Below are 27,206 nucleotides of genomic sequence, written 5' to 3'. Positions count from 1 at the left end.
TCTGAGGGAGAGAGAGCGAGAGTGAGTGAGTGTGAGTGCGGGGTAGGGTGGTGGCCGTTACGTTCGGGGCAACGGCTACGGCAGTGGAGAAGTAAGAAGAGAAACAACGTCCGGCGCTTCCGCCTTCGCTTAGGAGGAGGAGGAGCTGGTAGGGAAAGGAAAGTGATTCGCCCTGGGCCTGGACGAGACCGAGTCGGGCCGGCGGGGGTCTGGGCTATGAGCCTTTGAGGGTCGCTTGGGACGCGGAGCGAGACTCGAGAGCCGAGAGCTATGTCTCAGCCGCCGCCGCCGCCTCCGCTGCCGCCGCCGCCGCCTCCCCCAGAGGCTCCGCAGACTCCGCCGTCCCTGGCGGCGGCGGCGGCGGCGACTCCGGGGGGGCTCTCGAAGCGGAGAGACCGGAGAATCCTCTCCGGGAGCTGCCCGGATCCGAAGTGCCAGGCGCGTCTGTTCTTCCCGGCCTCCGGTTCCGTCAGCATCGAGTGTACCGAGTGCGGACAGCGGCACGAGCAGCAACAGCTGCTGGGGGTGGAGGAAGTGACCGACCCGGACGTAGTGCTTCACAACCTGCTGCGGAACGCGCTGCTCGGGGTGACAGGGGCACCCAAGAAGAACACGGAACTGGTAAAGGTGATGGGCCTTTCAAACTACCACTGCAAACTACTGTCGCCCATATTAGCGCGCTACGGAATGGACAAACAGACTGGCCGGGCTAAGCTGCTCCGGGACATGAACCAGGGCGAGCTGTTCGATTGCGCTTTGCTGGGTGACCGCGCCTTCCTCATCGAACCGGAGCATGTCAACACGGTGGGCTACGGCAAGGACCGCTCCGGAAGCCTCCTGTATTTGCATGACACCCTCGAGGACATAAAGCGGGCCAATAAAAGTCAGGAATGCCTCATTCCCGTGCATGTGGACGGGGACGGGCACTGCCTGGTGCATGCTGTGTCCCGGGCTCTAGTGGGCCGGGAGCTCTTCTGGCATGCCTTGAGAGAGAATCTTAAACAGCACTTCCAGCAGCACCTGGCCCGGTATCAAGCGCTGTTCCATGACTTCATTGATGCCGCTGAGTGGGAGGACATTATCAACGAGTGTGACCCTCTGTTTGTACCGCCTGAGGGGGTTCCCTTGGGCCTGCGGAACATCCACATATTTGGCCTCGCCAATGTGCTTCATCGCCCTATTATTTTGTTAGATTCGCTTAGTGGCATGAGAAGCTCTGGTGATTATTCAGCCACCTTTCTGCCAGGGCTCATCCCTGCAGAGAAGTGCACCGGCAGAGATGGTCATTTGAACAAACCAATCTGTATCGCTTGGAGTAGCTCTGGTAGAAACCATTATATCCCCTTGGTAGGCATAAAAGGGGCTGCCTTGCCCAAGCTGCCTATGAATTTGCTTCCTAAAGCATGGGGTGTGCCTCAGGACCTCATTAAGAAGTACATCAAACTTGAGGAGGATGGTGGTTGTGTTATTGGAGGAGACAGAAGTTTGCAGGATAAATACTTACTTCGGCTTGTTGCTGCTATGGAAGAAGTCTTTATGGACAAGCACGGTATCCATCCTAGTTTGGTGGCTGATGTCCATCAGTATTTCTACAGGAGGACCGGTGTGATAGGAGTTCAGCCTGAAGAAGTCACAGCAGCTGCTAAAAAAGCAGTAATGGATAATCGCCTTCACAAATGTTTGCTCTGTGGTGCCCTTTCTGAACTTCATGTTCCTCCAGAGTGGTTGGCTCCGGGAGGGAAACTGTATAACTTGGCAAAAAGTACTCATGGACAGCTGAGGCCTGACAAAAATTATAGCTTTCCCTTGAACAATTTGGTTTGCTCATATGATTCAGTGAAAGATGTCCTGATACCAGACTATGGCTTGAGTAACCTGACAGCTTGTAATTGGTGCCATGGCACATCTGTGCGAAGAGTCAGAGGAGATGGGTCTATTGTGTATTTGGATGGGGACAGAACTAATTCCAGGTCCACTGGTGGCAAATGTGGTTGTGGCTTCAAACATTTTTGGGATGGGAAAGAGTATGACAATCTACCAGAAGCTTTTCCTATTACTTTGGAATGGGGTGGAAGAGTGGTCAGAGAAACAGTGTATTGGTTCCAGTATGAAAGCGATGCATCTTTGAATAGCAATGTGTATGATGTTGCGATGAAACTTGTTACCAAGCACTTTCCAGGTGAATTTGGGAGTGAAATCTTAGTTCAGAAAGTTGTCCACACTATATTACATCAGACTGCCAAAAAGAATCCTGATGATTATACTCCTGTAAATATAGATGGTGCTCATGCCCAAAGATTTGGAGATGTACAAGGACAAGAGTCGGAGTCCCCGCTCCCAACTAAAATTATTCTTACTGGACAGAAAGCGAAAACTTTGCACAAGGAGGAGTTAAACATGAGTAAAACTGAAAGAACTATTCAACAGAATATTACGGAACAGGCTTCTGTAATGCAGAAACGGAAAACAGAGAAGTTAAAACAAGAACAGAAGGGGCAGCCCAGGACTGTTTCTCCTAGTACTGTTCGTGAAGGCCCATCCTCTGCACCTGCCACCCCTACCAAGGCTCCCTATTCGCCAACCACTTCTAAGGAGAAAAAGATCCGAATCACAACTAATGACGGACGGCAGTCCATGGTTACACTTAAGTCTTCAACAACCTTTTTTGAACTTCAAGAAAGCATAGCCAGAGAATTCAACATTCCGCCATATTTACAGTGTATTCGATACGGCTTTCCTCCTAAAGAGTTAATGCCACCCCAGGCAGGAATGGAAAAGGAGCCAGTTCCTTTACAGCATGGTGACAGAATCACAATCGAGATTCTGAAAAGTAAAGCCGAAGGGGGTCAGTCTGCCGCTGCCCACTCAGCCCACACTGTGAAACCAGAAGACAGTGCTGTCACCGGCAGACTGTCATCTAAGGAGCTTCAGGAGCAAGCTGACAAAGAAATGTACTCCCTGTGTCTTTTAGCAACGTTAATGGGTAAGATCAGCTTAACTCAGATGGTGTTTTATAACTGTGAGTGTAATATACGAGTTTTTCTCATGTCTTTTGGGAAAAAATCTGGTCAATGTAAAAACTGATTATATATTTTAAAAGAAAATTCTTTTCTTTCGCTTTTTGACAGTTAGTGGATAGACGTTAGTGTGATTATTGCGTAAATACTGGGAAAACATAACTAAGAAAGTGAAAGTAGTCCCTTACTGTCACCAGATTATTTAAGTATAATGTATTGCTTGTCATTTTTTAAAAATCATATTGTAATGGATCCATTTACAACCTTTTTCATTTTTTACCCCTTTGGCTCTACTGAGCGTGCACACCTTGTCCCTTGTCATTTATTTTTAAATTTCATTTTCCTGCGTGTCATGTGATTTCAGGACTTCCTGTTTGATGAATTGCAGTTTCTGGGTTACATGCTCACTGCACTCCCACCTAATAATCTCTCAACCATTTCCTGTTCTCCCTTTCCCAGTTCATCAACTTTTTTTTATTTGTAAATCGGGATTTGTGTTTTAAGTAATTTGCTTGGTGACTCTGCCATCAGTTATAATGAACTATTATAACTCATGAAAAATATAATAAACAGAGGTAGATGTTAATGGGATTGCTTAAGAAGCATTTCTTTTTAATAATTCAACACAAAGGAAAATATATTGTCAACCAAATAGGTGATTTAAAGCTTTAAATGATTTGGGAAATGATCCAATGGTGTGCTTTTTACAGTATTTTTATTGGCTAATCTTTGTTTTTAAATTACTGTTAGTATGCTTTATTGAGGCTTAAAATAGAAGTAAAACTGAAATATATTACATATTAGAGGGGCCTTATTTTTGCTGAGATGAGATCTTTCAAGTAAAAAAGTGATCTGGGTTTTTATTGTGTTTTCTGAGTACTAAATATCAGTGAATTGGGCCTTGACCTTCCAAAATGAAGATAATTTATTTCTGGCTTAAGTTTGGGGGCCTAGTTTAATAGGGGATCTATTAATAGGGGCTCTATCTATGCAAATTTACAACTTAATATTGCTGACTTTATTTTGTCAGACATAATTATTGGAGGATATGTCAAGAAATGTACTTACTTTTACATTTTTCTGTCTTTTAAGAGTTTTTAGTTTCTTGGAGACTGTGTGCAGTAAAGGAAAAGATTGTGATTTCTGAAGTCAGAAAATCCTACAATTTGAATTCTGGCTTCAGTACTTGTTAACTCAGTGGTTTCAGGCAAGCTGCTTAACTGCTCAGGTCTTCAGTTGCCTCCTATCCACAGGATTACCCCTTGTAGTTGATACTTAGGTAACAGTAATGTACTCCCAGAACTCTGTTAATGAAATAATACCAGCACAGATTGGGTAAACTTAGATGTATGCTGAAGGCACGTTTTAAAAACCGGTAATCTCCAGGTCAGAGATTGGTCAGGAAAAGCAGTCTTTCTCAATAGAAGAGGATGTGGCCTTGGATGCTCAGCACCTTGTATAGTGCCCGGCAGGTAGTAGGCACTTTGGAAGGTTTTTTGATTGAATTAAATAGATGACATTAACATAGCTAAAGAAAGGCTGTGTCAGCAGAAATGGAATGGATGGTCAGCATTGAACATTGAAAAACAGTTGAAAAGCAGAATTTGGCACTGTTTATACAGTGCTGTACAAAGGAGAAAGATGTGTCAACTGGGGCTCATGAAAATTCTGGTAACTGAAAGGTAATCTCTGTTGAGGGGCAGGACTATTTGATCAGTCCTCACCATGGCCTGGCTGAAAAATCTGTATCCCTTTCCTGACTCCATAGTCATCAAGCTTCTAGCCTAATCACTCATTTAGCTTCCTGATGTAAGTATTGATGTAGAGGTGACAGTGAGGTGAGGATTATATTCATTTGGAGGTTGTGTTCTCCATGGAGATTAAAAATGCAGTGGCACCGGTGAGATTATGATCAGTAGTCTAAAATTCTGGCCAGCATAATAATATATTACTATTTCATAATGAAAATTAGTAAAATATAATTCTTGTTTACCATTAGTCGCTTTTTGAGTTTGAATTGAGGTTTCTGGACCTTAATGTCTGAGTACTGGACTGTGGACTGTAAGGAATTGACTAAGATGATGTCTTCTTGTTAATGATCTCTTCTCTTTCCACCTCTGGCATTTATGTTGCTGCCCTTAAAAACCCACACATTTCTTTAAATCTCCTACTTCTACTCCTGACACAGAATTTAAGCAGAGTGCTTTGCTAATTTTATGGTGCTGTTACTTGACTTTCTGCTTTAAAGTACAAAGACAGTGCCTGACCCGTATATTAGTCCCTTTGTAAGCATTAGTTTTCTACCTCTAATTCTCTCATAACTGTATTTGAATTATGTAGAAGATACTCTCTTTTTTGGGGCCATGCTGTGGGGCTTGTGGAATCTTAGTTCCCCAACCAGGGAATGAACTTACGCCCTCGGCAGTGGAAGCACGGAGTCCTAACCACATTACTGCTTGGGAATTCCTGGGAAGATTTTCTTAAAAGTGCTATGTTTGTAAAAAAATCTCAATATGGGGATAGCTAAGTAAGTACACACAACTTTATGTGAATGAGTACTGGGAACTCTTGATGTTTAGATTGGAGAGGGCTGGAAAATGGGAAATGACAGGGTTTACTAAGAAAATTGTAAATTTCAAAGTGCAGAAATTGTGAATTACCAAACGTGAGCTGAGCTGCTGGTGTGTTAGTTTAGCAAATAGCTCATCAAGATTTCTGCTGTTTGAATAGCTGGCTCCTTCTCATTTAGGTTAAGGTTTTGATACCACTTTCTTGAGATTTTCTCCTGACCACCTTACCCAGGGGTAAGGGTTTCAGAGACCTTTGCTAAACTACTCCAAGTTTGTTCCCTGTTATGGCACCCTGTTCATTTCCCTCATAGCACCTGTTACAAATTTTCCTGATTTTATATGTTGGTTTACTTACTACCCTATCACCTAGTACTGGCCCTGGCACTTACTGGGTGTTAAGTACATGCTTGTTGAATGAATGAATGCAGATTCTTTCAGTAAAATGTCTGCTATGAGCTAAAGACTGTGCTGTAGATACAAAGATAAATCACGCATGATCCTTGCCTTCTGTAAATTTACTTGCTGGAAAAAAAAAAAGAAAAAAAATTTACTTGCTGGGTCTCAACTGAGGATGTCCCATACTTTTATTGCTTTTATTTATAATTTTTATGTATAGAGAAAAAGGAAGCTGGAGACCTGTTGATGAAAGCTATAAAGATATATATATATATATATGCATGTATGAATAATAATTGTGTATTCTCATTAAATAGGCTGACTTCTTGATAGCCAGAAACATGTGGTTTCTCTTTCTATTGTTTTTTTAAGTAGGATATTTATTAAATAGAATTTATATCTATTATTTGTATCAAGACAGTGAGTGCATTTAATCTTTTGCTCAGTTCATGGAACATGTCACTTTGAATCTAATGATGTTAGTTAAAAATGAAATAACAGTGTTCTTACCTGTAATATTTCACAGATTTTAATCTGCTTTATCCAGACCACTTGGACGTTATTAAACAATTTTTACACTGTTCTCTTCATTATTTATACAATATGTGAGTGACTCTAACTCTGGCTTTGCAAAATATGTAATTAAATTTTCTTATAGGCCAGCTTTCTGTGGTAGATATGATAGATAGTACATCATCCACTGTAAATACTAGGCTAATTTCTTTTTTCTTAGTATTATATTCCACGAAACTTTCATTAATTTTCTTTTTCAAGAGATAAAGACAGATTTGTGAAAAACAGTTGGTCAGTTGTATGAGAGTTTTATACATATGTTATCAGAGTTGCTTTGATGGAATCAAGCTACTTGTGATATTGACTCCACTTTACTGCAAAGGTTAGCATCCTTTCAGGAGTTGAGAAACTTTACTTTCTATCTTCCTGAAAGAATGGCATGAGTTTTTAATATACAAGTTTAAATTACACAGGTTTTTTTTTTTACACAGTTTTTCATAATTTCATAGTACTTTTTGATGTTGTAGCTGCCTTGGGTATTTTCAGAATCACACATGGTATTCAGACACTTTTAAGATGACTTGGAGTCTGAATATCATTATTGCTTCTTGAATTTTTTTCTTCAAATATTGGGTGAAGGAGACTTTCAAATCTAGATAGTGCTTAATGCATCTATTATTCTTAACATACTATCATAACTTTTCTAATTGATTTATAAACAGCATATTTCATGGGGGAACAGTTACAAAATTGAATAAAAGGAATGCATATAGATGTATTTTAAGGTAAATATGTATAATATAAATGGTGATTTTATAATATACTTTGAAGATTAAGTTAAGCATGATTCTATTTCTTTTTTTCTTCATATTTTTTCAATTATAATATTACTTTTAAAAATTCAAAGAATTCAAGTATATAGGGAGTAGAATACAATAGTTCTCTTAAACACTTGTCCTCCCCAGAGAGAATCAGACTCTGTATGTTTGTGTACACATTTCCACACAGTTAGGTTTGTGTGCATGTATGTGTATGATAAGTATATCTTTTAATGCTAATGATTACTCTGAGAGACGCATAAGGGACTGAGCACAAGGAGAGTAACAAGCATACCTTTCTCAGAAATGGTTTTGACAGTTAGTAAGGTGGATGGTGGCTCAGGTGGTAAAGTGTCTGCTTTCAATTCGAGAGACTCAGGTTCAATCCCTGGGTCAAGAATATCCCCTGGAGAAGGAAATGGTAACCCCCTCCAGTATTCTTGCCTGGACAATCCCATGGACAGAGGAGCCTGGTGGGCTATAGTCCTTGGGGTTGCAAAGAGTCGGAGAGGACTGAGCGACTTCACTTTCACTTTTCTTTCAAGGTAGATACAATTTTAGATGGCAGAATCTGCAGGAAGGGTAGAGAGATGGCAACAATTTTTTCAGCTAATGAACACCTTTAGACTTTTTTCTAGTAGAAACAGCCCCATGTTCCTAGTTTAAATGTACATTTTGGTCAGTTTATTTTATGGTGATAGGTACTTGAGTTCAGAATTAACTTAGATATTTGGGGGGGGGGACTCTAAGTAATATTTCAAAATTAATTTTGTTTTTCTTTTTTTAATAACTATATTTCACATATATGTTAGATTTTAAAATCTTACTTGCTTTATAAATTGCCAAGTAGAAACTTCAGATTGCCTTTTTAAATATCTAAAGTTAATAAATAAATAAATAAATAAATATCTAAAGTTAGAAAATTGGAATGATGACCTTTTAAACTCAGTTTTAGTCTCATTATTTTATTAGTGATTAACTGATTTTTTTTCTAGATTTTAGGAAAAAATCATATTTAAAAAATAATTTAACATACTTTTAAAATTTCATTTCTTTTTAAAGAGGAAGAAAATTAGAGAACAAAAGGGAAAATCATCCATACTATCACTGCCGTATAGTAATAACTACTGTCGGGTAGGAGAATTAAAGACTATTAGGAAGGATTCGAGGAAGACAGGGTATGAACAGAGGTTTTCTATGGTTGTATTACAGACTTTTTTGTACAGTTGTGCACAGTATGTTCAATGTAAGTATTTTACTGTTTTAATATGAAGAAGCAGTTGAATTAAAATAAAATTAAGTGGGGGCTATCAGAAGAATATGAATTAACAGCTGGTAGATGCTTTACCAGACTAGGGATTCCCTGGTGGCTCACAAGGTAAAGTGTATGCCCGCAATGCGGGAGACCCGGGTCTGATCCCTGGGTCTGATCCCTGGGTCGGGAAGATCCCCTGGAGAAGGAAATGGCAACCCACTCCAGTACTCTTGCCTAGAAAATTCCATGGATGGAGGAGCCTGGTGGGCTACAGTCCATGGTCACAAAGAGTTGGACACGACTGAGTGACTTCACTTCACTTTACCAGACTAGTCCTCTTCTCTAAGAATTTGCTTTCCAGTGAAATGGTAGAAAGTAATTCTACCCCCTCTCCTTTTTTTTTTAAAGAGTACTCTTTTAGCAGTTTTCAAATATTATTAACTATGGTCACCATGATATACATTATATTACTGTGATTTGTTTATTTTTTAACTCCCAAGTTTGTACCTAAAAGTCTTTACCTTTGTTTTTGCTATGATTTTATTAAATTCATGAAGAGGTATACAGATAGTACCATTAGTTAACATTTTATCCATATAGCATTATAGAACAGTTGTCATTATAGTGCTTCAGCTAAGTTTTTTCATGGACTCCTCTCAGGCATTATTAAAAGAAAAAGCCTCATTTGTACTATTTATTCATTACATGAATTCTAAGTGCTCCTGTCTCTGCAGCATTGTGCCAGGCCCTGGAAGTAGAAAGTCAAATGGGCCACTGACCTTTTCCTGACTCTGCAAAGCTTCTGGTATAGAAAGGGAAACAGAAAAGTTACTGAGTCAACCTGCCTTGTGATCAGGGCTGTGGTGTTCATAACATAGGAGCAGCAAGGAAGAAACTTGCCTACCCACCTCTGAAGAATCCTAGAGGAAGTGACACCTAAGTTGAGTTTTAAAGAATGCATAGCTATTATTGGCCTTTGGGGAAATGGAGCAGTTTGGTGGTTTGCTTTGTGGAAATCAAGATTTAATGAGAGATGTGAGGTGAGAGCGAGGACAAGGAATCTTAGGCTGACTTATATGCCATGAAAAGGGACTAGACCTTTTGCCTTATCGTATGGGGGAACCATTAAAGGTTTAACTCTGAAGGCTGTGTGGAGGAGGGACTTGGGGAGAAGATTAGAGTGAAAACCAAGGATGAGGCAGTGGCAGCCCTTCAGGCAGGAGACAGGCCTAAACAAGGGCAGTTCTAGAAGGGATGGGGAACTGTCTGTGACTGATGGGAGACTTACGCTGTGTCACAGTTCCTGCTTTCTGATGTCTAATCCCTTTCCTTGGTTCTTTTACAACAAACATGCCTTCAGTGGAAGTGTATATAAACACCAAAGGAAATAATTTGCCTTTCTTTTTTGTTCCAATCAGTCATTGATGCCGTGGGTTTCTGTAAGAAGAGAGTGTGTTGATGCTTATGCCAAATTTGTTCTAACATGATTTGACCTTTAGTAAAGATTTAGTAACCATGGAAGGGGTTTAAGCTGTAGAATGTACCCAGGATTCAAATGCAGGCTTTGCCACTTAATGGCTATTTGATCTTGGGAGAATGATTTACACTCTCTGAGCTTGTCTCTTCTGTGAAATAGGGCTCAGTTGTGAGGAGAAAACGAAGCCATGTGAGGTGCCTGCTCAGAGCTGAGTGGTTGTTGTTGTTTAGTTGCTAAGTCGTGTCCAACTCTTGTGCCCCCATGGACTATAGCCCACCAGGCTTCTCTGTCAGTGGAATTTTCCAGGCAAGAATACTGGAGCAGGTTGCCATTTCCTCCTCCAGGGGATCTTCCTAATGCAGGGATTGAACCAGCGGCTCCTGAGGCTCCTGCATTTCAGGGAGATTCTTTACCACTTGAGCCATCTGGGAGGAATTTAGATGGTATCTATCCTTTCCTTAAAGCAATAGAGTATGCATACTTACTGGGGCCATATAGTCTGAAGGGGGTGAAACTTGGTTCTTGGGGGAGGGTAAAGTAAATCTTACTCTATTTAATGAAACAAGTGTAAGATATACACATAATACATAACCAGATAAACAGTGTGTCTGTAGTATTCAAATGTCATTAGGAAGGCAGATTAGGAAAATAATGTCTAAAAAGAATCCTTAGGGAGATGACGAAAACACAGGGTTGATAAGCACTTCAGAAGAATTCTTTCTTTTTAGAGTTCTGCCTGCTTAAGTAAGGAATCATCGGGTTTATAAAGTAGTACTAAGAAACATCATTTTTCTTACCACTATTTGGGTGGTCAGTCCTGAGCAGTTTATTGTTTTGGCACCTGTTTAGATTCTGACCAAATAATTAAGTGCTATCATGTAGTTTTTTGATATGCTTTGATATTTTAGAGTATTTGACAATTGATATCCTACTTAGTATACTAAGTACATTTAAGATAACATTGATAATAACTAAATGAAAGGTTACCACCAGAGAAATAACCCAAGTAAAGTTCAATGAAAAATCCAGCAGTCAGAACTTCTGCCAGAGTTGTTAATGTTCTATATTTAGGGGTTCTTATTAATATTCAAAATTTTAAATTAAACTTCTGTGTTCACCCTTAAATATTGCCATATTCCGGTTGCACTGTATCATTAGTGAATGAAGTGTTTATGTGTAAGTAAATGTTCTAATTAACTGAAACGCTAAGTGCTGAGGCTTCTTATATACTTTAGGCTTTGTTGTACACTTTATACTTTTCACCAACTGCCATGCAGATTCATATTCCTGTTTATGAATGTGGGAAGGGGTTAGAGCTCTGAGAAATTGTAGGTATATAATGCTTAACTCACATCATCACAACCTCCATTCAAAGCTCAGAACCAATAGTATCGTCTTCTAGTAGAAATCAACTTTTAAAAGTCTTGAGTATAAAAGCAGTACATATACTTTATCAGATTAGAAAATAATGAAACCACACACATACACAAAAAGCCTGTATTCCACAAACCAAAATAACTTTTATGTTCCTTCCATTCTTTGTTAACTTCCTGGATAGTGGTTATCATTCTTAACTTTTTATTTGAAATTTGTTATTGATAATAGGCGCTTCAAAGGGTGTTCCTAAAGAATATGTTTCTGTGAAATGGTGGTTTGCTTGTGGCTATTTTGTGGGCTTCTGATATTTATTCCAAATTGCATCATTCCCTCCCCCCCAAATTTCTATTTTAAAAAGTCAACTTTGGAACAACAAAATATATTAATTACTTATCTTTAGTCTACCTATTTACTTTACTCCCTAGCCCTTTCCATCTGTTTTTATTAGTTTTAACATAAATATAGAATATATTTTTTATATTCTACTTTGAAAACACAAATATCTTTCTATAACCTCTTCTGTTGTTCTAGTCCATAGTTGTGCACTAGTTTACTTTGAACTGGATTGAGTCTTCATGTATATTTTGTTTAATATGCCCAGTATTGACTCATGCAGTTTTAAAGACATTTTTGAATTAGTTCCTGTGTTTAAAAACTGGGAGAATTGACATTACAAATTTGGATTTCTGGCTTCTCTTAAAATGCCATTTGTTCTTGAACCATTGGACTTATATTCTTCTGTGACAGCACTTGGCAATGGCTGTTGCATTTAGAGGGGCCATAGTCCCTCATTCCACATTGCTCCCTAGATGGTATATTACAGTAGACTGCATTGCTCATTTAGAATATCTATCTTACAGTCTCTGTTTGAGGCTCATCCATATTAAAGCAAGCCTGGGTTAACTCTCTGGTTTTCTGCTAATAACTATATCTTTTTATTTTACAGGAGAAGATGTATGGTCTTATGCAAAAGGTCTTCCTCACATGTTCCAGCAGGGTGGCGTATTCTACAATATTATGAAGAAAACCATGGGTATAGTTGCTTTATGACTTTATTCTTGGATAATATCTCCACTCAAGCTATTATAAGGTTTTAAGAAAGTTCAGATCATATTCTTCTAAAACGATTTCCAATGTTAGGGTATATATTCTTCATCATCAGTCTGCCTAGTTAGAATGGATTATTGTCCTGATATGGTCAAGTATGTTTTCTGCTATAATATTACTAAAAATCTATCACTTTCTTTTTCATATTTTCTCATTTAAATTGTGGAATTAGAGGCCAGTTTGTTTATAGTGCTAGTGTCCATCCCAGAATCAGATCATGCAGCGTTTTATTGTTGTTGTGTTCAACTGTGATTCCTGTATAACTCAGTATTTTCTGGAGTCTAGGAAATAATTCACTTTACATTTAACTTCTTTTCACATTGTGTATGTATTGTTTATAAAGATATGTGCAAATGTGTAACTGTTATCTTAAGAGTTTTAAGATGTTAAGAGAGAGATTGCTAGTATGTATGTTTAGACACCATATGTTTTTTCAAAGATTTAATGTAAATGCTTTTGGCTTCTGACTTTTATCAGTCTGGCTTTCTCACTTTTTTACCTACCTGACCTCTTTAGACCAAGTGCATAATCTCTATTTTATGTTTTTTCTTTCTTGTGTACTTTTTTTTCCTTGTTAAACAAAACGCAATTTGGCTGTTGTAGAAATGTTCACACATAATAAAAGTAGCAAGAATAATGTAATGAACCACTACTTACCTACCACCCAGGTTCAGTAATTATCAGTACATTTTTATCCATCCCCTTTCAAGTGTACTGTTTTAGAATAAATCTCAGACATAATTTCATCTGTAAGACTTCAGTATGTATTTCTAAAAGTAAGAACTGTTTTTTTTAACCCTAATACAATTATCACATCTAAAAGATATGAACAATAATTTTTAAAAATATCACCAGGCAGTATTTAGGTTTCCTTGATCTTTGATTATTTCAAAAAAGTGTGTTTTTTCTTTTGATTTATTGAATTAGGGACCAGAAAATGGCCAGTTGGCTTGCTTCTTTCTTCCCTCCCTCCCTTCCTTTCTTTGACAAGATAATTGAAACATAATTTGCATATAATAGAATTCATCCTTTTTAGGTATACGGGCATGTGAATTTTGACAAACACATATAGTCATGTAACCACTACTGCACTCAAGATATAGAGTATTTCCACCATTCCAAAAAGTTGCCGTATGCCCTTCTTTTTTTTTTTTTTTGCCTTATGCCCTTCTAATTAATCCCTTACCTCTATCCCTTGGCCCTGACAGCCACCAATTTGATTTCTGACCCTGTATGTTTTCCTTTTTCATATCACCATATAAATAGGGTCATATAGTTTAATCTTTTGTGTCTGGCTTTTTGATTGAACATGGGGGTTGGCAGACTACTGCCTGTGGGCTATTTCAGGCTCACTGCCTGTTGTATATAAAGTTTTATCAAAACACAGCCACCCTTATGCTTACATAGGACTGCTTTCACAGTGCATTGGCAGAGTTGAATAGTTATGACAAAGACTATATGGTCTACAAAACCTAAAATATTTATCATCTTGCCTCTTTACAAAAAATGTTTGTCAATTTTAGTTTTTAATGTAATGCTTGAGATACATCTGTCTGGTTGCATGTATTAATAGGTTATTCATTTTTGTTTATTTTTTTTATTGCTGAGTAGTATTCCATTGTGTGTATATATATCACATTTTAGAAATCCTATGACCAGTTGAAGGACATTTAGTTTGTTTTTAGTTTTGGGCTTCTAGGAAGAAAGCCACTGAAAACATTTGTGTACAGGTCTTTGTGTGAACAGATGTTTTCAGTTTTCTTTGGTAAATACTGAATACCTAGGAGTGGGATTGCTGAGTCATGTGGTAAGTATATGCTCATCTTTATAAGAAACTTCCAGATCATTTTCCAAAGTGACTGGATCATTTTGTATTCCTTCAGCACTTGGTAGTATTGGTGTTTATATTTAAAACTGTTCTAATAGATTTATATTATTCTCTCATAATGGTTTTAATTAGCATTTCTCTAATAAGTGATGATACGGAGCATCTTTTTGTGTACTTGCTTGTACAGTGCTGTGCTTAGTCCTCCGTCATGTCCGACTCTGCAGCCCCATGGGGATTATTCTCCAGGCAAGAATACTGGAGTAGGTTGCCATGCCGTCTTTCAGGGAATCTTCTGAACCCAGGTCTTCCACATTGCAGGTGGATTCTTTACCGTCTGAGCTACCAGGGAAGCCTGTGCTTATGTGTATCTTGTTGTTATTTTTTGGCCCATTTTAAAATTGGTTTGAATTTTTTTTTAATTGAGTTTTGAGAGTTCTTTAGATATTCTGGGTACATATCATTTATCAGATAAGTATTTTGGGTCTGTTTTCTCCCAGTTCATAACCTGTCTTTTCATTCTCTCTTAACATTATCTTTTAAGTATCAAAGGTTTATAACTTTGATAACCGATTTAACAGTCTTTTGTGATTCATACTTTTTGTGTCCTATCCAAGAATCTTTGCCTAACCCAAAGTCACAGAAATTTTCTTCTGTATTTTCTTATAGGAGTTTTATAGTTTTAATTTTATATGTAGGTATATGATCCATTTTGAATTGATTTTTTTAATATGTTGTATGAGGTAAGGTTCACTTTGTGTGTGTGTGTGTGTACATATCCAGTAGTTGTTCCAGCACCATTTGTTGGAAAAGGTATGCTTTATACATTGAATTATTGGATACTTGAACCAAAAATCAATCGACCATGAATTAGACACTTGAAAAATCAATTGACCATGAATTAGACACTTTTGAAAAAGGTGAATTATATACAGCATATAATCAGTAAAGTTACCTTTAAAGCCATCAGTTGACCTTATTCATGTGAGTCCATTTCTAGGATCTCTTTTCTGTTTTGTTGATCTGTGTGTCTCTCCTTCCACCAATACCACAGTCTTGATTACTGTATTTTGAGTTGAGAGTGGATATTCTTGCCTTGTTCTGGTCTAAGGGGGAAAGCATTCAAACCTGTAGGTTTTTCAGAAATGCCCTTTATCTGTTTATTGATGATTTCTTAGTATTGTGAATGGATGTTGAATATTATCAGATGCTCTTTCCCTGCATCTATTGAAATAATATTTTAAGGCTTTTCTCTTTAGTTTGGTGATAGTTTGAATTACATTGATTTATTTTTGAATGTTGAACCATCACATTCTGGATTCCAACTGCTGGTATTTTGTTGAGTGTTTTTGTGAGCATATTCATGAGGCATACTGGTATGTGGTTTTCTTGTCAGTTCAGGTGCTCAGTCCTGTCCAGCTCTTTGCAGCCCCATGGACTGCAGCACGCCAGGCTTCCCTGTCCATCACCAACTCCTAGAGCTTGCTCAAACTCATGTCCATTGAGTCGGTGATGCCATCTAACCATCTCGTTTTCTTGTAATGACCGTTTAATCAGGGTAATGTTAGCTACAGAAAATAGAGTTGGAAAGTGTTATAGCTTTGATATTATTTTTTTTCTTAAATGGTAGAATTCACCAGTGAAGCCATCTGTTCTTGGAGTTTTCTTTATAGGATAGTTTTTAACTGTGAATTTAATTTCTTTAATAAAGTGCTCTTAAGGTCAATCCCTTTCTTGAGTAAGCTTTGTTGGTTTTGCCTTTAAGAAATCTGTCCATTTCATCTAAATTAGCAGTCTTATTGGCATGAAGTTGTTTATAATACTCCCTTTCTTTTTAATGTCCGTAAGGCCTATAGCTCTGTCATTTCTGATACTGGCAGTTTCTGCCTTTCCTGTTTTGCTGACCAGTCCAGCTAATGATTTATCAGTTTATTGATCTTTTCAAAGAAACAGCTTTGGTTTCATAGGTTTTCTCTGTATTTTCCTGATTTCATTTTCATTGATTTCTGCTGTTATATATACCTTTTCCTTCCTTATGCTTGCTTTGGATTTAATTTGTACTTCCAAGCTTATTTAGGTAGAAGCTTAGATTATTGATTATACATTTTTTTTTCTACTATAAGTATTTAAAGCTATAGATTTCTCTCTGAGCATCCCACTGCCTCCTCCCTTTTTTCTGGCATCCTTTTCTTTTTAAATTTTCATCTGTCACTTCTTTCTTTTTTTTTTTCCATTTATATTTATTAGTTGGAGGCTAATTAGTTTACAATATTGTAGTGGTTTTTGCCATACATTGACATGAATCAGCCATAGATTTACATGTGTTCCCCATCCCGATCCCCCCTCCCTCCTCCCTCTCCATCCCATCCCTCTGGGTCTTCCCAGTGCACCAGCCCTGAGTACTTGTCTCATGCATCCAACCTGGGCTGGTGATCTGTTTCACCCTTGATAGTATACTTGTTTCAATGCTGTTCTCTCAGAACATCCCACCCTCGCCTTCTCCCACAGAGTCTAAAAGTCTGTTCTGTACATCTGTTTCTCTTTTTTTGTTTTGCATATAGGGTTATCATTACCATCATTTTAAATTCCATATATATGTGTTGTATTGGTCTTTATCTTTCTGGCTTACTTCACTCTGTATAATGGGCTCCAGTTTCATCCATCTCATTAGAACTGATTCAAATGAATTCTTTTTAATGGCTGAGTAATATTCCATACTGTATATATGCACCACCTTTCTACCTTTTTTCTTTTTCTTTTTTTTTTTCTTTTTTTCTACCTTTTTCTTCTTTCTACCTTTTGAAATATATTGATACCAGTTCATGTTTTTTTAAAGTTATTATTTAATTGTAATTCATCATAAGGCTCCCAGTAATTGGTGTCTGTATGCAGTGTCTTTCACAGAACTGAAAATAACTTCCCTCAGTTGTTTTTTGTGTGTAGGAGGGTTGTGGTGGGTGGTATGAGGATGATTCTCTTGATTGTTTTCTAAATAGTTTTCTGTTTTCAGTTTGAAATTATTTTAAAAATGTTAGCTGTGATGCTAAGACAGTTTAATGGGGGAAAGAATAGTTTTATCAATAAATGGTGCTGAGACAGCTGACTATCCACATGTAAAGGAATGAAGTTTGACCTCTGCCTCACACCAAATACAAAATTAACTCAAAATGTATAAAAAACTTGAGTATAAGTGCTAAAGCTAGAAAGCTCTTAGAAGAAGACAGAGGCATAAAACATCTTGCCTTTGGATTAGGCAAAATCTTAGATATGACACCAAAAGTACAAGCAACAAAAGAAAAAAGTACATAAATAAAAAGCAAAGTTTTGTGCTACAAAGAACACAAACAGGAAAGTGAAATAATCCAGAGTAAGAGAAGATTTTGAATATTGTCTATCGGGTAATAGATTTGTATCCAAAATATAAAGAACGGAGCAGTAAAAAGACACACAACCTGATTAAAAATGGGCAAAGAGTCTGAATAGACATTATTCAGAGAAAATATATAAATGGCCAATAAGCACATGCACTCATGCTCAACATCATTAACCACAGGGAATTGCAAATCACAGCCACAAGGAGCTAGTACTTTACACTCACTAGAAAGGCTGTGGTCAAAAAGACAGATAATAAGAACTATTGGCAAGGAAATTGTGGTGGAAATGTAAAATGGTATAGTTGCTTGGGGAAAAAGTCTGGCAGTTTCTTCAAAAGTTTTAAGATGGAGTTACTGTACAACCTAGCAGTTCACTTTGACCTGTGTACCCAAGAGAAATGAACACTGTCCACACAAAACTGGTACACAGATGTCTGTGATAGCATTATTCACGATAGTTAGAAGTGGAAAGCATGCAGATGTCTATCAGCTGATGACGAGATGAGTAAAATGTGGCATATACATACAGTGAAATATTACTTGGCAATAGAAAGAATGAAGTATTGGTACAGTCTACACGGATGAACCTTAAAAATATGCTACATGAAACAAGCCAGAAACAAAAGGCCGTATACTGTATTATTTCACGTACACAAAAAGTCATATAAATGACAGAATAGGCCCACCTAGAGAATATATCAGTGGTTGCCTGGAGCCAGGAATGGGATGGGAGAAGGAAATGGGAGGGACTGCTAATGTGTTCAAGGTTTCTTTCTGGGGTGATGAAAATATTCTAAAAGTGATTGTGGTGATGGTTACACGACTCTGAATATACTAAAAAACATTCAACTGTACACTTAAAAATGGGTGAATTGTGTGTGGGTTAGATGTCAGTAGAGTCATTATGTTTTTCAAATGTTACCTGTGGTGTTTATTTTTATTAGGGGGTAGTTTAGAGCTCTGGAGTAAGAACATCTAATGTCAAATTTTGGCTCTACTGCTTAGTCCAGTGTGATTTCTAAGCCTCAGTATCTTTGTTTGCACAGTGGGTGTCATAATCTTGGGATTGTTACTAGGATGAAATGAGGTTGTGCACATAAAGCAGTTAGCCAACGACCTGGTACCTAATAATTACTTAGCTAATCCCAGCTGTAATTTGCAGAATTATTTAAACATTTTTTGACCATCACGTAGCCATTTGAAATGGGCCACCATCAGAAAATTATTTTACCTTTCAAATATAATTTCATCTGATATTTGTGGTAAAATGTTATCTGTATTTTTAGGGCAGATTCATTTGGCAGATCATTATCCTCATCCCGTGAGCAAAGATTCAAAATGTAACATGCCCTCCTCACCCCCGAAACATACACCCCTACCCTCCAAAAACTGGAAAAGAACATAATTCTCTTACTTTCAAATCCACTCTTAACAGATAGATGGTTGTATCTATGTTTGAACAGACATATTGCCTAATATAACAAATCAGCTTTTAGTAGTCCTAGTCTTTATGTTTGGAAAGGTGTTTTTAAATTGATTTGCTTAAACTGTAGTAAGTTTCCTTGCAGATGTTTATACAGAGATAAATGCAGAGATGAATGGCAAATTTAGTTTTAATACTTTTATAGATATCTAACCTTGCAGTATTTAGTGTTTTGTTTGGACTTTATAAACATGGAGTTATGCTGTGTACATTCTCTGTGACTTTCTCTTATGCAGCTCTTTTTTTCAGATTCATTCAAATTCATGGGCTCAACTAGTTTGTTCATTTTCACTGCTGCACAGTATTCTATTATCATTTTAATATAATTCATCCATTGTTCTGATTCACTTTAGGTAGTCTCCAGTTTTTTGATGCAAGAAAGAATGTAGCTATAAATATTATTATACATGTCTGTTGGTATATATGTCCAATGGAATTGTTGATATAAGATATAGAAATTTTAATGTACCTTGATTCTTAAAATTCGGAGGACTGTGTAAGTTATGTAAAGCTTAAATGATTATGTTTAATCACAACACAGTATTTACATTGATTTTTTTATGTATTTTAAAGTTTTTTTAACAGTGTAAGAGGTCTAGAAAGTATAGAAATGGGGAACATGACCTAAAATTGCTAAATATTCCTCTTATACATACATTTTTTGGCATGATTATAATTACAGTACTTTCCTGCTATTTTACCATCATGCATATTTTACTGTCCATCTGAGGCATCATAGGTTACTTATTTATATCAGTATTAGTAGCTGCATATTACTTTTGTTAGGTAGATAGATCGCAGTTCTCTTAACCCCTCTCTTCTTGTTGAAACCTTAGATTGTTTCCATTGTTTCATTGTTAAGTAATACTGTGATAAATGTGTTGGGGCTATGATTCTCTCCAGGAATAGCCAAGGGAAAGCTTCACAGTAGAAACCTGGAAGCAATTACAAAACCTTTTGATCTAAGAGAAATTAAAACTATTGACTGCCTGATGTATATTAGGCACTGTGGTATGTGCTTTGCATGAGTTATATAATCCTCAAGTAATTAGTGAATTAAGTACTGTCATTGTTATACTTACCTGATTGTGTTATAATTATCTATTTATATCCATCTCCTAAGAATTATCTTATTTTTTAATCTTCAGGGTCTACTTTAGTTCCTGGCACATAGTGAGACTCAGTAGCTGTTATCTGTTGAAATAATTGTGTAAAACCTTTGCCTTGGGGAATCCCTGGCCTTACCATTCAAAAGTCTTTCTTCTTTGCTACCTTTGTTTCCTGGGCCATGGTTTACAGATCTCTGAGGTAGGGGATTGGTAGAAGGTAAAACTGATTTCAGGGTTTTACAATGAAAGGTATGATTTAGACATCTCTGATTTTAAAGTTTGTCCATCTATTTTTGTCAGTTCTCTCTGCCAAAAATGTTCTGCTAAGAGGAAATTCTCGTTGGATCTTTAACTTACCGCCAAAATGAATGTTTATTTGAACTTACTCTCATTCTGTAGCTTTTTTCAGAAAGGAAGAAACTATTCTTAATACTTCTAAGACCACCTAATACCCACAAAGCATTCCAGATATCACTCATCCTTCCCCTCTCTGAATTTCCATAGTACTTGCTAACAGTCTCCTTCATTTTAAACTAGTTTGCTTTTGGCTTTATATTTTGCTATAAACATACCCATATATTATTATAAATTCTCTATTTCATTTTTTTAAACATAGAAAAATCTATGGTTTCATAAAATTTGAAAACCCTGATTTTTGCATATTTGGAGTATACTTACAGTGTATAAACTTAACATGTAAAAAGATATTGGATAGCTTAAAACACACATGCAGTTTTTTTATGCCCAGGCTGGATAAAGTGTAAACATTTGAAATACCACGTAGTGAGACCAAACTCTTCAGCTGGAAAATGAAGGGAAGCCTGCTTTAAAGTTCTTACCCTCTACTGCTGCATCAGTTGACTGTGAGAAAGGCTATCACACTGGGCCATTTGAGGTGCATCAACAACTCACTCTTATTTTGGTGGTTCTCATCTGCCAGAAAAGAATAAGAGTTGTAACATGGAATACAGCTATTTCAAAGGAGTTGAAGAAGATATTATTAATTTATTGTGACCACATGTCAATTCTTGCAGTTATACTTAAGTCTTTGCAATTATACTTAAGCCTTAATGTTAACTTTCCTAAATGTGCCCCCACATCGACTACTTTAATTATGGAATATTTTATTTTGAAAGTTCATACTTTTTATATTTGTGAAAAATACATATATACACACAGAGGAAACTTTTTATTCTGGTATTCTGTAATTTAATAGAATTACTATGATTTTTAATTCAGTATTATGCAACATGTGTATATAACACTTTGCCCTTATAGGAATTTTTAAAGTTTATAATTTGAATTTTATTAAAGTCCATTTTCTTATTGCTTATACTATAAACAAATGCCTTACTAACATTATTGCTAGTATTTTTTTTATTAAACTCAGCTGTTTGTTTCAAGACTAACTTTCCTAACTTTGTAATAGGTTAATGATATATATTTTTCAAACCCGCTGGGAAACTACTTTAAGGTTTATGGTGGTATTTCTTTTTTTTTTTGTAATGTGTTAAATTCTGTTAATAAGTGTAATAAATTATTTGCTAATTAATTTTGTTTTGAAAGCTGTTACCTGTAAATTATTATTGGAGGTTTACTCTTTCAATTTTAATTGTCTTTACTCCACCTTTAAAGTAAGATTTTAATGTGTTAAATTCTTTTTCCTTTCTTAAGGTATGGCTGATGGCAAGCATTGTACTTTCCCACATCTGCCTGGCAAAACCTTTGTCTATAATGCTTCTGAAGATAGACTGGAGTTGTGTGTGGATGCTGCAGGACATTTTCCCATCGGTCCTGATGTTGAAGATTTAGTTAAAGAGGCTGTAAGTCAGGTTCGAGCAGAGGCTACTACAAGAAGTAGGGAATCAAGCCCCTCACATGGGTTATTAAAACTAGGTAGTGGTGGAGTAGTGAAAAAGAAATCCGAGCAACTTCACAATGTAACGGCCTTTCAGGGGAAAGGGCATTCTCTAGGAACTGCATCCAGTACCCCACACCTTGACCCAAGAGCCAGGGAGACTCCAGTTGTAAGGAAGCATACGACAGGGACAGACTTTAGTAGTAGTTCCATTAAAACAGAGCCTTCTGTATTCACAGCTGCTCCTAGTAACAGTGAGCTTATTCGAATAGCTCCTGGAGTAGTTACAATGAGAGACAGCAGGCAGCTTGATCCTGATATGGTTGAGGCCCAGCGGAAAAAATTGCAGGAAATGGTGTCTTCTATTCAAGCTTCGATGGACAAGCACTTGCGGGATCAAAGTACAGAGCAGTCACCATCTGATCCTCCTCAAAGGAAAGGGGAAGCTGTGAGTTCTTCTGTGAAGTCTGGGAGTCTTCAGACTGGCTTACCTGAATCTTTTCCTCTAACTGGTGACACTGAAAATTTGAATATAGAAACAGCCGATGGCTGTGTGGCAGAGGCACTGGAAGCAGCATTCGCTGCAAGGTCAGAAGCACAAAAGGGAAGTTCCATGGAGGAGCCCGAAGAGATGGATAGTCAAGATGCTGAGATGACAAACACAACTGAGCCAATGGATCACTCTTGATTTAATTAGAGGCTAATAAAGGCAGAATGTTTATTGTGAATATGTAATATTTGTTGGCTGGGCCACATAACTTGATTAGTCATTAAAAAATCTTGTACGTATATAATTCAAAGATTATATCTTGTTATTCAGTGCATGATAGCAAGTGTGTGATTGGCAATAGCTTTTAATATACTGCTGCCCAGGCTGGCTCTGAATTCCTGTAAAATAGTTATTAGATCTGCTTATATGAGTTACTTCCATATATGTGGTTCATTGGAAGTTGTTTGTAATTTTAATTCCATGAAAGTCTTAATGTTGCAAACATGAAGATTCTCTTGCTATATCTGTTTGATTTCTGAAAAGGCTAGAACTGGGGGAAAATAAGATTTTGCTAATGTTGATGTCATCAGGATAACCATTCCACATACTTATTAGTGTGTCAAAGGATTTATGTAAATTTGAAGGTTATCTGAACTAAATTGTATCTTGAAATTCATAAAGGATATGTTAGACACTGGGATCCTGACATTTCTGTGAACGTAAACACATTCATAGAGATATGTATTCTTGGTGAAAATATCTTGAAAATGTAGTGTAATGATATATAACATTTTGCTGATTTGAGCAAGCTTGGGGGAAAGTATCTATTCTAGAATGATAAAGTCAATGTGATTCAGTAATGTTGCTGTCTGAGCCAACACAGCCAATTGTGTGCTCTGGTGTTGATAATATGTTACCATTATTTTGAATCCTGGCCTGGTCAAGTACCACCAAATTTTTGTTCTTTAATCTTGCAGAAAAGTTGATTGCAAAGTGTGGTAGAAAAATAATTAAAAAAATAATGGTAGCAGTAGTTAATCTCTAATTTTCAGAGTTTGTCAGATTCACAGAGAATTTATAAATAAGAATTTATCTTTATGAATGGGTTACATTGTTCTACAATTTTGATCAATGGTATTTAAGCTTGTATATGCTAAATGTCTTTGAGCCCCTCTGAACCAAAAATGTTTCCTTTTTTTTTCTTAGAATCCATTAGATTTTCTTCATTTGTTAGCTTCACTTAGATTTGGATGCAAATTTGACTGCATCATACCCTGATCAACTGGGCATTTGCTTAAATAGTGTCTTCATCAAACCTTTAGTGCCTGTTTCCTCAAGAAGCAGCTTTCATGTTTACTCCTTAAAGAATGTTTATCCTGAGATTGGCATTGCACTATTTTATCCTATTCTGCAAATCTGTATTCTGAAATGTACACGTTAATCCATCTTTTTCCTCTGTTCACTGAAATTAAGTTGAATTTGAATGGATGAAAGACAAAATGTATGTTAATACAATCTCTTATCTAGAGCATTCAAAGCCTGGCTGTCTCTGTTTGCTCGTGTAATAGATGCAGGACCGTTTGCATTTTAAGAAAATGTACATCAGAAAGTAAATTATTGGGTGTTTAAAAATCTCAGCCTATTGACTCATAAGGAATATAGACAGTACTTGTGTTTCCAAATAAGGGAGGTTTTGGTTTCTTTCTATGAAAGTATCTCTGCCTGAATCCACTTATTAAAGGAACTACTCCATTTTGAATAGGGAAAGAATGGAAACTCTGTAGACATTCTGCAGGTGATATCTGAGCAAGATAAACATTTGGGTTAGTTTTATCACATTATCACCTGTTTAAAATCACATTTTACTCCATTCTAAATTTACTTTCAAATACCTTTCTCTATGTCTATAAATAGAAGGAACTTTTAGAACTTTTATATTGTGTTTTAGTTTTACGTAAAGAACTGTGGCTACCAAATAGTATTTCCTGTTTAGTTAATGCAGGTGACTTCTCTGTATTAAATTTAAAAATTACAGATATCACTAACCACTACAATTATTTTTGGCTTTTTCAGCCACTGAACACCCCGCCTCCATTTTTTTTTAGTTTAAATACAGGAAAACTGTTTCACAAACAATGCATTGCTTCCAGGTAAACGACATAATCACCTTTTCTTTAACAAATATTTTCTTCACCTGTGGCTCAGTATGTTTGATAGCTGACAAATACATTTTGTAGCATAAAGTAAAAACATCAGCTACACATTTTATCTCCCTATTAAATCTCCCTTTAGTCAAGTTAGAGTGCACTTGTGGACAGTAGAAGGCAGGCTCAATCTCTGACAACAGTATTAATTTCTCTTGCTACGACAGTGCTGTTTAGAAGCTGGTTTAGGTGTGAATATTTTAATAATAGTTTGGGTTCTCCCTTGATAAAGAATAAAAGGCTTGATGCTAAGAATGGTCAGGTTTCTTGACATTATTTTAAATCAACCAAGATATGGTTGCAGGAATTAATGGATTTGAGAAGTGGGCCAGGAATCATCTTCACAAAAAAGTCTTAGAATTTCTTTAAGTTCTAGACTATCATTATTTGTCCTTCCATATGGTTACCATCATCAAATACATAAATTACAGGAATGATTTTTAGAACTACCATTTGTGATTGCCACAATTTTGAATCTAAACTGGGGATCATAAATTAGTTAAAATATTTTCTTAGCTCTCCATGTAACATAACTCTAATTCAGTCCTATAGTTAAATTATATTTGCAGTGTTTAACTGAAAGTTGAAGTGTAACTGTAAAGTTTGTTCTTCAGTAATCCATTTTATAGTTAGTCATACGAAGATTGAATTGATGACCCACAGCCCAGGTAGAGTTGAAGATGATGTGTCTCTAGAATACTGATGTGAGAAACTGGTTGAAATTGAAGAAAACAAGACACTGTCAAATATTATGAGCTAGAATATGATGAACACCCAGGGAAGGGTTACTCAGGAACTAAAGAGCAAGTCTAAGGCCCATTTCCCCTCCTTTCACTGTATTTCAGGTATTTTATTGGAAAAGTTAAGCTAAAGACCTGAGACGTTTAACAAGTGCTGTTGACTGTGAAATTTGCTTTAAATCTTCTGATGAGTTTTAGTTTGGTTTTTTGCAATCAAGAGTCTACTGCTTGCAATTAAGATATCAGTCTGAAATGCATGTATGGTTCCCAGCCACACAGGTCCTTATTGCCATTATTTTTAAGAATCTAACTTTATTGGAAATTAGCAGACTTTTGCATATGATCTCTTACCTCAGGGAAGATCACTTGCTAGCAACTCACTACTAATGACAGGTTTTTGAGAATTGTACTGACATCACATGTTAGCTACTAAATGCAGAATTTATAACAGTATTATTTTATGTAGTTACTAACTGGCTGCTAGTGAACATTTCTTTAAAAAATTTAGACCTCACTAATAACTAACCTTTAGGTATGAAATAAACTTGTAATTTCTGTCTTTAATTAAACTTTGGTCAATACAGTGACAATATAAAACATTTATTTCAGAATATCAGTACCATTTTGTTTTTATTTTTCAACAAGAATTTTAATTGGCCCATACATAAAATACCGCACAGCAGAATTTTAAGATTCATGGTTCTCAGAACAAAGTTTCCATATTAAGATTTTCATAAAAGCTTTTGCAGAACTGAATTAAACTCCACTCATCTTAATATGACTTTAAAATCACCTTTTATAAGAGTAATAGTGAGATACATACTCTAAAGTAAGCTAGGATATGGCTACACCCTACATTTCAAGGTTATCATGTAATTTAACAAAATTGCATAACCTCAGGCTCTTCACAATATAATTTTTCAAACCAGACGTATTCACTTGAAAACACCACAGTAGAATGTTTACTTAACAAAAGGGGAGCTATATTACCAATGTAAGATTTATAGTTAATTGTAAGTTCTGCCATTCTTAATAATTCTTTGGGATGCTAAGTGTTTAAATTCATATCTAATGATACTTAAATCGTGGGAATTTTAACGTTTGTTCCAAAATAGCAGAAATTGTAAAAATTGTGAATTATTGGAGAAAATGCCATTACTTGTATATCTGACATTTAATTTTTTTAAATTATGGAATCTACATGCTTTTGTAGTATAATATTAATATGATTATTCTCTTGTAAAAGAAAAGGAAAACTAGTAAAAAGTTTTAGTTGATGTTATGTGCTTGTGAGTATCAATTACTTAGTATTTGAAATTTTAAGGTATTGCATACTTTCCTTTAGAATGCACAAGTCCCTTCCTGAGCTTTTATGCCTGTGGTAGAGCAATAAAAGCCTGAAAAGGTTGTCAGTATTTTTAGGTTCATTTGACTTTGAGAATTAGTGCCAAGAGCTGGAGGATCTGCTTTTCGGAGGGAAATGTTATTTAGAATATGTAAAAATAAGTGTAATAGTGTAAATATTTAGAAAAAATTAAGTAGCAAGTGCTTTAACTGCTGAATAAAATAGTATAGATGTTCTACCATCCCTAA

The 27,206-nt window shown here is 36.4% G+C and overlaps 1 protein-coding gene across 1 annotated transcript; it reads left to right on the top strand.

The window, feature by feature from the left end:
- Positions 1 to 27,206, top strand: VCPIP1 (valosin containing protein interacting protein 1). The gene is made up of 3 exons (XM_061123414.1): positions 1 to 2,983; positions 12,370 to 12,456; positions 21,996 to 27,206. Exons 1-3 carry the CDS (start codon positions 271 to 273, stop codon positions 22,865 to 22,867), a joined length of 3,672 nt encoding a protein of 1,223 aa, XP_060979397.1. The 5' UTR covers positions 1 to 270; the 3' UTR covers positions 22,868 to 27,206.

The sequence above is a fragment of the Dama dama genome, chromosome 21, assembly GCF_033118175.1.
Source record: "Dama dama isolate Ldn47 chromosome 21, ASM3311817v1, whole genome shotgun sequence".
In the NCBI taxonomy this organism is placed as follows: domain Eukaryota; kingdom Metazoa; phylum Chordata; class Mammalia; order Artiodactyla; family Cervidae; genus Dama; species Dama dama.
This window is presented reverse-complemented; position numbering and strand designations above follow the sequence as displayed.